Source organism: Lupinus angustifolius, unplaced genomic scaffold, assembly GCF_001865875.1.
Source record: "Lupinus angustifolius cultivar Tanjil unplaced genomic scaffold, LupAngTanjil_v1.0 Scaffold_1_419, whole genome shotgun sequence".
Taxonomy (NCBI): Eukaryota; Viridiplantae; Streptophyta; class Magnoliopsida; order Fabales; family Fabaceae; genus Lupinus; species Lupinus angustifolius.
This window is the reverse complement of record NW_017715744.1, coordinates 1-12,033: the sequence shown is the minus strand read 5'-3', so window position 1 is coordinate 12,033 and position 12,033 is coordinate 1. Positions and strand designations below refer to the sequence as shown.

The 12,033-nt window shown below is 30.4% G+C and overlaps 1 protein-coding gene across 1 annotated transcript; it reads right to left on the bottom strand.

The window, feature by feature from the left end:
- Positions 1–372: 372 nt before the first annotated feature.
- On the bottom strand, positions 373–7,250 carry LOC109336918 (GDSL esterase/lipase APG-like). Its single transcript, XM_019573752.1, has 7 exons — positions 7,243–7,250; positions 2,355–2,617; positions 2,126–2,256; positions 1,483–1,716; positions 1,005–1,260; positions 535–735; positions 373–483 (listed from the first exon to the last, which is right to left on the bottom strand). Exons 2-6 carry the CDS (start codon positions 2,602–2,604, stop codon positions 539–541), a joined length of 1,068 nt encoding a protein of 355 aa, XP_019429297.1. The 5' UTR covers positions 2,605–2,617; positions 7,243–7,250; the 3' UTR covers positions 373–483; positions 535–538.
- Between the last annotated feature and the right edge of the window lie 4,783 nt (positions 7,251–12,033).

Here is a 12,033-nt window from a genome sequence, read left to right as displayed (position 1 = left end):
TTACTTTTGCTCTATAGCAAATTCATTCTACTGTTGTGTTGTCGGTCGTTATGGTGTGAATTATTTTGTGATTAATTTTTTATGAATTCGATGCAGTCCAATGTGACCTGATGTGGTCCAATGCAATCTAATACAGCCTACACAAAGTCTAATGCAGTTGTGTTATTGTCCGAAGTGACCACGTCATTATGATTCAGTGTCATACCACAATCACAGTATAATACAATTACGGCAGTCACCGCAATGGCATATTACAACCGCATTACGTGATATGGTCCTCATTTTGAATCACAGATCAAAATCATATATCTATGGATTTATGAGCCTTAATTATATTTATAATTTTTCTTCCATATATGGTGATTGCATTTGCATTATAAAATGTATTATTACAAAGAGTTAATCTGAAATTTCTCAAGATTAAAATACATAGAATAAATATTTCTGGAGACTCCATAAAAATAGCAAACTTTTGCATCACTTAGATGACAAATAGTGGTATAAGATAAGATTTAAGAGAAATAAACACAATTAGTATTTATCCTATAAGGGATATGCCTGCAATAATCAGTGAATCAGCTAGAACTTGATTAGCAGCTTCTGAAGGATGAACACTGTCCCAAAACACATACTGAGTTGCATTAGAACATGTTCCTAGTGAATTTGGATTGCATAACAATGATGTTGTCTCTACTGTCCCTGTTCCACAACAACCTTTCCTAGCCTCCACAAAACCTATTCAACATTTTCATAACAATATTATTAGAATAAAAATAACATCAAGTTGTTGGACCTGACTGCGACTAGGGAAGAGTGAAGAGCTATAGGTAAGACACCACGTCTTGAACTAAAACCTTAAGACAATAATTTTATGGGCATTTTCCACTTATAAACTCTTTCACTCGTCCCATCATATTCAATGTGAGACTTCACACTTGAATAAACTCAAGACGATGAAGTTCATTCATTATATTGAATATATTTTAGTCAAAGTATTGTCTTACCTGATTTTGAAGGGGATTGAACAAGGTCATAGAGAGGCTGGAAAATATCAAAGATAACAATCTTAAGACCAGGAAGCTGTTTTTGAAGATTTGTTGCTGCTGAATTGACCTTATTGTTAAATCCTTGGGCATCTTTGTTGATTCTTGAGACACAACCATTCTCATGAAAACCAAATAATGTCCTTGCAGCAGGTAAGCATCCCAATGGTGGCAGTGAAGTCACTCCAATTCTCCTAGCTCCTAGTCCATACAAGTTCTATGTCCAAACAAAACACAAATCCTTTAGATCGATAATTTCGGTAAAATAATAAATTATAATAACAACGACAACAACCAAGTTTTTATCCTACTAATATTTCATATTACAAGGCAAAGGTCTTTCAATAAATGTTTATAAAGTAGGTGTGAAAAGTGAAAAGTGATATTGATGAAACTATTTTATTAATACATTTCCATAATAATAGCAATAATAGAATACCTTAATGAAGCTTGTGAATGATCCTACTAAGTATGAAGAATATTGATCAGGAGTGAAAGCTTGGTTGATCAAAGGATTGACATAATAATTTTGCAGAAAGTCACTGCTACCAGCACTCAATAAGTACAACGCATCCTCTATAATTGATGCTGATTTGTTACTGCCAGCCACCTGGGCCAGTTTGCTTTGGTATTCCTTGAAATAATCTAACTGTTGGGACAATGGAATTGCATGCTGCAAGAGAGGAAAAAAATTTAAACTCAACTCTTGAATCTAAACATAGCCATGGTTCTAAATTACGGTTACAAAGCGTTTACAAAGCGTTTACAACAGTTGATGTGGTCGCAATTGTCGTTGCAATGTGGTTAGAAAAACTGCTAAAGCCTCAATATTGAGGCCATATTTATGTTGTCAACCGCAATTTATAAACTTGTATATAAGCTAAAGTTGGCTGCAAATCCCGTCCAGTATTGGATAGAGATGCTGACACGTGGCACCAATTTCTTTTAAGGATCCAGATTTTTAATTCTTTTTAAATTAAATAATTCTAAACCTTTCAAATGTTCTCTTCTCCTCACATTCCAGTACTCTCCGAGTACCGGAGAGGATTTCAAATCGCTAAAGTTATACTTTCCATACTTACATTCAAAATAGCAGCCTTTTCATCATAACCAGAAGCAGCAGAAGCAAAGTTGGCTCCAATAAGGAGGTTATTCCCTGATGCCTGTGGGCTAAGATATGCAGGTGCAGGACTCTTAAAACCCAATGTTTCAGCTACACAAGAATGTAACATTAACATATTAGTCTATATATGAACTTAACAAAAATATCCAATCTAAGTAAGTACCAAGTTTGAATCTTTTTTATCTTACCAGTAATATCAGTAGCTAATTTACCATTACAAAACCTTCCAGTAGGTTGGTGGTTAGTAAAGTCCCTCCCATAGGGAGGGTAGTTAGCCTTAAAAAGTGTGGGAAGATAGTCATTATTCCCTACATCCACAGCAGAATCACCAAATGTTACTATAGCTGGAAAAGGGGTATCTTGTGCATAGCTACATGATTCTAGGAACACAAATACAAAGAGCACAATAACAAGTGCTTCATTGCTATTGATTTTCATCTTTTTTTCTCTGCTACAACAATGTTCCTTTGGTGCCATTTTTGTTCTGTGTTTCACAACATATATGGGAAATGAAATTCACCCTTAATGAAGGTGGTGGGTGGAAGTTAGGCATGGCCAATAAATGTGAATGTGTAGAGTGGTTACATCTGATATACCCTCATTCATATATCTTCATTAGTTGACTCTTTTTGTTACAGTAAGACATTGGAGTTTTTTGCTAAGACTACTCAATTCAGATCTTGCATTTCTTTTTTTCTCTTTAAGTTAATCATGCAATCTCATAGACTCATGTACTATTAGGGGTTAGTAGGACTCGACTCTACTCACTCACCCGGTTTGACCCGACTATGATCGGACACGAATATAGTCGAGTTTTATCGGGTCCAAGGCCGATTGTAGATTCAAAAATTAGACGCATGCAAATTATAAGTGCCTAATAAAATATATATTTATATATCATTTTATATGTAAAATTACATATTTATAATAATAAATAATATTTAATCAGATCTATGGTTGACTTTAAAAACTAACCCAGGTCACATTTGGGGTCGAGTAAGCGTTTAGATTCAAATAAATAACTCAACCAGGTTGAATACGGGACACACCTTATTCATCTCAACCCGACTCATATTTACCTCTATTTACTATAATGGGTCTAGGTAGTTGAGATTTTGTGTGGTGACATTGCTACATTGGTTGTAATATATAGATTTGCATGTGCAGTAGTTATTTTGGTTGTTGCATAGAAAAAGGTTGGTATGTAATGGCTTCAAGTTTCCATGTATCAGCTATTAGTATTTCACATTGTATGTATGTGCACGTTTCTTAGTAACCAATCCAACTTTTTGCTTTTTATTTTATATTATTATAATTGATTCATGAGAGATGTGAATATGTAAAAGTAGAGTATGATATATGTATATATATTGTAAGTATAAAGATTTATATATAGTTAAGATATTATGAAGATACATACATATATATGTCATTAGGGGAATGATTCAATGAATACAAGTTCTTCTCATGCGATAATAATTAATCTCAATCACATAACTATACATATACATGCATAATTATGATTAAAAATTAGTTAATAAGCATATAATCACTTAAAAAGTCATATTTTCAAATTTTGATCTTCAACGGTTTATATTAATCATTACTATTTTCCATATTAACAATTATTCTGACTTGAATCGCTTTATATGATATGCAGATATGATATTCAAATAACAGCATTACATTTTTAGTGCATGAACATTCTGCCAAAGATTTGACTATTCTTCAAATGATCAAAAAATGATGAACATAATTTTCAGAGGAGACTGTAGGCACTATTAGTTAAGATCAAAATACTGTGCCACTAAGAAATACTGTACATTGTTAGTAATATAAAATTAACTATATGAAAAAAATACTTTTTTAGTAGATTTGCAATTAGGAAAAAGTCAGAGTCTGAACAAACTTTAAATCTGTTAGTTCTTGAAGAGATGAAGTTGGTGCTGGTTGCCATCTGCATTTACTAGGTTGTCTTCACCAGACAAATCAGGGAACATGGTTCTGTTCTCTTCACCAGACAATTGGGTTTGGAGACTCCAAATTCAGTTTTGAACTGAACCAATTTGTTAAATTTTCATGCAAACTATTATTTATTTTTTTTGACACTACCAAGCTATCTTCTATATTTTAAGGATTGAAAATGTATATATTATTCAATAATATAAGCATTTTTAAAATAGCTTATAATTTTTTGACATAGTCAAAGCTGCTCGAGGTTCAATAATTATAAATTAGATGAAGCTTGCAGGTTTTAGAAAAAGAGTTTATAGCATTTAAAAAGTCAATTAACTTTCCAAAAACCATAAGAACTTTCATTAATTAATTGATTAGTTCTACCGTTTTAAAGTTACGAATTAAATGTACCACAATAAAATACATACTAATAATTATAAATATATAAGTAATTACTAATAATTTTATCAATTTCCTAATATTTATTTAATTATAAAGGTAATAAGAATTCTACCAAATTACTAATTATAATTTAATTAATAAAAAACTAATATATAGCATATGCCTTTTTTATTTAAATCTTAGTTTCATAAGTACTTTTATCAAACCATTTTAGTTTAATAAATTACTTATATAGCTACAAGTTTCTAGTTGTCTTTATAATTACAAGCTTATATCTATACACTATAAAGCTATGAAGCATAGATACTGATACGTATGTCGGTACGATATGTATCCGATACGTCGACACGCATTTTTTCCAAAATACAGGATACGATACGTTCAGGGATACGCGTATAAAATAATAAAAACACATAAAATATGATAAAATTATAAGTGTAAATCAAAATATGCAAAGTAAAAAATATAATGGAAATTTAAAATTGTTGTCTTCCATAACAAATCTATCTTATCCTATTTTAATGAAAACGAATCTATCCTAAAATCATTGTTCTCCCTAACAAATATATCTTATCCTATTTTAATGAAAGCGGATCTATCTTATCATGTTTTATTGAAACGAATCTATATATATCTTATACTTTACTAAAACGAATCCATATATCCTATATTTTATTGAAAACAAATCGGGTACGTGTCTTAATATTTATTTATTTTATTTTATTAATTTTTGGATACTCTATGAGTACGTATCCTTCGTAAATCCGAGCGTATCCGTGTCGGATACGTGTCGGACACCGATACGTAAGAGTGTATAGTGAATCCGTGCTTCATAGCTATAAAGTAACAACTATATCTTAGTTTTGTTGAATGAAACAATAATGTTTAACTATGATAAACTACCATGATGCTTTCAAACACCAAACCTTCTATTGGTTGGAGTAATTTTAATTGGGAAGAAGATAAAAGGAGAAAATAAAAAGTGAGTTTACAATTTTTCATACTTTGGTTTAAGGAAAAAAGTAGAGAAGAGAGAGGAAATTATGTAGGGTTAGACCATAATTTTATCCTCCTCACATTAGCAAATAAAGTGTGAAGAGAGAGTTTAGATTTGTAAAATAACAACTTTACATTCACTTCCACAAAATTATAATAATCACATAAAAATGGAAAAAACACTTTATTCTGCATATTTTCTAAAAAATAGTATTTAATGCATAGCTAATATATTAATTAAATTTCAAAATAATTTTAAAATATGTATTTATTAATTTTAACAATAAAATTATTTTTAAATTATAATTTAGTATTAAACAACTATTAAAATCAACTCTCTTTTTATTATATTATATCTTCTTATACACTTTATTTTTATCTTCTCTCCTTCCATTTTCTTCCCCACCAGAAGAGTATAAAGTGACCATTTAATAGTCAACACCACAAACGTTAAAGTTTTACAAGGTACAGTACATTTCACTAGGTATAGTACACTAGTGATCCTACACGGCATTTTAATGGAAAAGAAGGACTTCTCAACAATGTGGTTGGTAAATTTATAGGAAAAATGTAGCTCCTCCGTATTGTATTTAAGAGCCTTACATTTTTTTTATAAACATGTTTATTGGTGCAGCGGAAGCGATTGTTGCACAGCGTTAGCTACAAGCAATCAAATAAAGGCATAGAATAAATATAAGAGAAGAATCAAGAGAATTTGTTAATGGGGTTCGGCCAATTGTGCCTACATCCCCGGGAGCGCTAAGCGGCTATCAAGATATTATTAGAGAATTATGATTACAAATCCTAGGACACCTATGGGCCCACCTGCCCATAGGGTGTTTCTACTTGATGCTTATATATGATGCAGGACTTGAGTCCAATATATAACATTGATATTCTACTCTATTCTAATTCTAGGTAATGTGAGACTTCCTATTAATAACATATTTCAAACATCTTCAACAATGTTTAATGTCTTAATATGATGTACAAATAATAGAATTGTGTATGAATGATGTATTATACATTAATAAATAAAAGTTCTTACATTGTATATAGGTATTAAACTAAAAAAACCTTACCTCTTTTCCCCTCAAAGCTGGAAAGATTCAGATGATGATAGACAATGGAGAACTATAACAAATATCGATTATAAGAATGTTTTCCAAAATCTCTAATATTTCTTCAACTTATTTTATATTGTTTTCCAAAATGTTGTATATGGAACTTTTTGTATATTTCAATTTATTAGGTTCAATATATTTTGCAATGAAAGAACATCAACTTTAAGTGTACATTTAAATCTATTACATTCACATAATATAACAACACGTTCGACTCAATAACATTTAAATTTGTTGGAAATACATTTATATATTTTTATATTTATGCCCAAGATCCAATATGTTGTTTAAATACAATTAAAAGTAATTGCATTTGTTTTTATCATATTTGTTATTTATTTAAAATAGATTATATGATAAAGTCCTTGATTAAAAATTAGAGACTTGTTATTATAATAGAGATTATAATAAATGAGAAACATGTCTTTTATAAATTTTTGGTCTAAATTGTTCTTGATCATAGAGTCATTGAGAATAGGACATCAATGACTCGGACAGATTAATATGTGTGTAATAGTATTTATTGGATAAATATTAATAGATCTCATTTATTAAATTGCACATATAGATGATGCATATGTAGATATGATCATTGAACTGACTCAACTGAGAATTCCTAATGGTTAAGATTACCTTAAATTGTCAAAAGGAAATTCTAAAGAAGAAATGAAATAGTTTCCTTTGACCTGAGATTAACATAGTAATTAACATGTTATTTATCATACTTTGATTTTGGACACATAATGTCTCAGGATGTTATTTGAATGAACATTGAGTATGATTAAGTGCTTGTAGAATTAATGATTAATCAAGACGGAATCCATCAACTCTTGGTAATGAGTTTGAGCTCTATAATAAAATAAGACCTTGGCCAAGGTATTACAATGAATAGAGAAATGAGTTTCTTTGAGTCTTCATGACAACTTGTTAAAGTTTGACAATTGTACCATACTTTAAAGTTAGCCCAGAGCTGTAAAGATGGAAGGAAATATTTTAATTAATCTTCTAGTGGTTCTTGAAAGTAAAATATATATTACTTCATGCTATTTGGTCGTTAAGGAGTGTTGCTAGACGCCAACCTTGATTAGTAAACTAATTTAGTTAATTTACTACAGCTTAGTATTGAACCTACGGGGTCACACACTAACGAGTGTTCTAATATTTGCTATATAATTATATTATTTGATAATTAAATTGGAGAATTTAATTTGATCAAACAAATAATTTATGGAATATTATTTTAATTCTATGCTAGCACTAAGAATTAAATAATAAAGAAATTAAATTCTAAAAATTAATTATTTGTAGCTGAAAAAATAAAAGATGAGTTATTATGTTGTTTTATGAAACAATAGGTGATAAATGGTTTGCAACTTTTCAAACCAATAGGTACCATTTAAAGAGTTGTAATCTTCTTACAAAAATATTTCAAAAAGATGAAGAGGTACCTTTTGGAAATGCAGAGGGAATTTTTCCCCTCACGGCACTGTGCACATATATATATATATATGTATCCGTGGATACAAAAAGAAAAGGTGTGATAAAAGAAAAAGGCATATTGCACAGTGGACTTGAGAGAGAGAAAAGAAATAAAAAGGTTCTATTATTCCTTCATTGTGTGTACAATCCTTTTCTCCTTTCATTTGCTACACTTACATACAAAAGGAGTTTTGTGAGTAAGAAATTCTTAGTTTTAGAGTGTCAATTTTCTGCTCCATTGGTTCAAAGAGTTGATAGCAAAGTTTGGTCTCGGTGTGGATACACGCGTAGAGTCTTCATAATTTTGAAGAACAACTTTAAAGATTCAGCAACTACAACTGGGTACGGACTTTATATACAGTTTTTAGTTATATATAATTTTAGATTAAAATAGATTTATGTTTATTCCGTTGCGTGTGTTATGGAACACTATTAAAATTTCTTTCAAATGGTATCAGAGCCAAATTTTGTGTGTGTTTAATTTATATATAATTATTTTGTATGGATATTGTTTATTTGTACTTGGAAAGAAACAATATATATATACGTTCATAGTGAAATGGCACTTATCTGTGCCTTAGATATTCAAAATTACTAAATGGAAAAGTTTCTGTAGTTGCTTGTATAATATTCATATGATGCGATATTTTTATAAAAATGAAACAGTGTGCAACTTTGAGAAAGAACACGTTGTTAATGTGTGCATAATTGTTTGTACTATGAATTCTATTTGTATTCAAAACCATTATATATATATATTAATTGCAGATGAAACTAATAAACCTTCATTAAATAAACTATATATATATATAATGAAGTGTGTGTGGCAAAATCTATATTATATATATGTATAATGTAGAGAGAACATTCTCTTAGTGGGTGTATGTGTTTCATATTTGTATATATGTTGTGATAGATGTAGTTCATGTACTCTTTTTGCTGTAGCTATATACATGTGATGAAAGTATGCATGCTTCATTTTTCAATGAGTAAAACATGTATAAATATATGATGAAGACTCCTTAACACATCATAATGTATTAATAATGTACAGTATGTAGATAAGAAAATAAAAGGTCAATACCTTTGAAAATGTCAAAGGTAGTGTTTCTTTCTCATTTTCCATCAATTACAAGTTACTGTGCACAATAGAAATTTCTTTGAAATGAGACCTTTTCTCTTTCATTCATATATATATATATATATATATATATATATATATATATATATATATATATATATATATATATATATATATATATATATATATATATATATATATATATGAATGAAAGAGAAAAGGTCTCATTTCAAAGAAATTTCTATTGTGCACAGTAACTTGTAATTGATGGAAAATGAGAAAGAAACACTACCTTTGACATTTTCAAAGGTATTGACCTTTTATTTTCTTATCTACATACTGTACATTATTAATACATTATGATGTGTTAAGGAGAAATATGTGATGTTCACTTAAAATTTAATAACAAGTAACGACCTGAATACCAGGAGACTTGTGAATTAAATCAACTGTAACATATGATGTTTTTGTTTAGAATTAAATAACAAGGAATGACCTGACATCCAGGGGACTTGTAAAATTAAATTTTGAAAACATATGTACTAATAGGAACGACCTGATTAATAAGGGACTATTTGTATGAATGTTTTTATTTTATTTTTGCATGTGATACATTTGAATACTTTAAAATGTGTATGAGAAACGACTTGACAACCAAGGGGCTCATTCATATTTATTTATTTTTTTTAAAAAAGAAATTATTTATGTCAATTAGAAGGAATGATGATTTCTTTGATTCTTATAATTTTGTCTCTCATATTTACAGTAAATATATTTATTGGTTTTAGACTTTCTGCGCTCCATTCTTGAAATCATCGAACTGGTTGGAGCCAATTATGATGATTGGTACCGTAACCTGAGAATAGTTCTCATGCATGAAAAACTCCTTAACACCATTGATGGACCCACTATTGCTGCTCCATCGGACCCGTACAATGCTGAAGCAACCAAAGTGTATGAGAAATACAAGGAAGATTGTTTGAATGCTAAATGCATTATCTTGGCATCTATGAGTTCTGAACTTCAGAGACAACACCAGGATATGGATCCAACTGTTATCATTGAGCATCTTAAGAAGATGTACGGTGGTCAAAGCAGGACTGCGAGGTACCAGTTATCCAAAAGATTGTTTAGGTCCTCAATGCCTACAAAGGATCAAGTTGGACCTCATGTATTAAAGATGATTGATCTTATTGAACAACTTGAGAAGTTAGAATGCAAAATTGGGAAAGAACTTTCTCAAGATTTGATTCTTCAATCACTTCCTGATTCATTTTCACAATTTATTGTTAATTTCAATATGAATAAAATGAATTGTGATCTGCATGAGATGCTTAATATGTTGATTGATTATCAAAATCAAATTGCCTCTGAACATAAAACTGGAACTGTCATGGTGGTCGGTAACTCCTCTAAAAGGAAGGGCAAGAAAAATTTCAAACCAAAGAAAAAGCTTGCTCCTAGGGGTGGTGTGACCAAACCTAACAAGAGAGGTAGAACTGACCAAAGCAATATTGAGTGTTTCTTCTGCAAGGAGAAAGGTCACTGGAAAAGAAACTGCAAGAAGTATCTTGATTCTCTGAAACATGAGAAGCAAGGTGAGACTTTAATGAAAAATGTTTTCATGTTTTCTTTATCTGTAACTGATTCTTCAATATGGGTATTAGACACTGGCAGTAGTTTTAACATCTGCAATACGTTGCAGGGACTACAAATCATTAGATGGTTGAAGAAAGGAGAAGTTAGTCTCCAAGTTGGGAATGGAGAAACTGTTGCTGCTTTAGCTGTAGGATCAGTTTCTTTAAAAATGCAAACTGGAAAAGTTCTAGTATTAGATTGTTGTTATTATGTTCCGAAATTTGTTTCAAATATAATTTCAATTTCAATGTTGGACAAATGAGGATTTCGTATTATTTTAAATAATAACATTTGCTCTATTTATCATAATGATGATTTATATGCGAATGGGTATCTCCAACATGACATTTATATCTTATCAAATGTGAACTTCAATCCAATTATGCATGCTTCTAAGAGGAAAAGAGATAATATATTGAATAAAACATATCTTTGGCATTGTAGGCTTGGTCATATTGGAGAGAAAAGACGAAATGGAATCAATGAAGATCAACAAAGTATGGACTTTGGTTGAAACTTCAAAGGATATTAAACCAATAGGATGTAAATGGGTTTATAAGAAAAAGATTGGAGCAGATGGAAAGGTAGAGACTTATAAAGCTCGCCTTGTTGCCAAAGGATATCGTCAAAAGGAAGGAATAGATTATGAAGAAACCTTTTCTCCTGTGGCAATGCTCAAATCAATTCGGATTTTACTTGCTATAGCAGCATACTATGATTATGAAATATGGCAAATGGATGTGAAGACAGCTTTTCTTAATGGAGAATTAAAAGAGGATGTGTATATGACACAGCCTGAAGGATTCACATCCATGTCTGATCCTAATAAAGTTTGCAAGCTACAACGATCCATTTATGGATTAAAAGGCACAAAGATTTGGTTATCTAAGCAATTCTCCATGAAAGATTTAGGAGAAGCAACCTCTATTCTAGGAATAAAGATTTATAGAGATAGATCTAAAAAGTTGCTTGGACTCTCCCAATCTATGTATATTGATACCATCTTAAAGAGGTATAACATGGAAAACTCCAAAAGGGGCTATTTGCCAATAGGAACCGGGGTTTCTCTTAGTAGAGAAGATTGTGCAAAGTCTCTTGAAGAGAGAGAACGCATGAATAGAGTACCATATGCTAGTGCAGTGGAAGCTATCATGTACACCATAATTTTCACACGTCCTGATATTGCTTATG

Excerpts from the sequence above, each read along its gene's own strand:
- LOC109336918 (XM_019573752.1), bottom strand. The coding sequence starts at position 2,604 with ATGAAAATCAATAGCAATGAAGCACTTGTTATTGTGCTCTTTGTATTT. Across the intron at positions 2,257-2,354 it reads ATTAGCTACTGATATTACTG|CTGAAACATTGGGTTTTAAG; the intron begins GTAAGATAAAAA and ends ATTCTTGTGTAG. Across the intron at positions 736-1,004 it reads TCAATCCCCTTCAAAATCAG|GTTTTGTGGAGGCTAGGAAA; the intron begins GTAAGACAATAC and ends AATGTTGAATAG.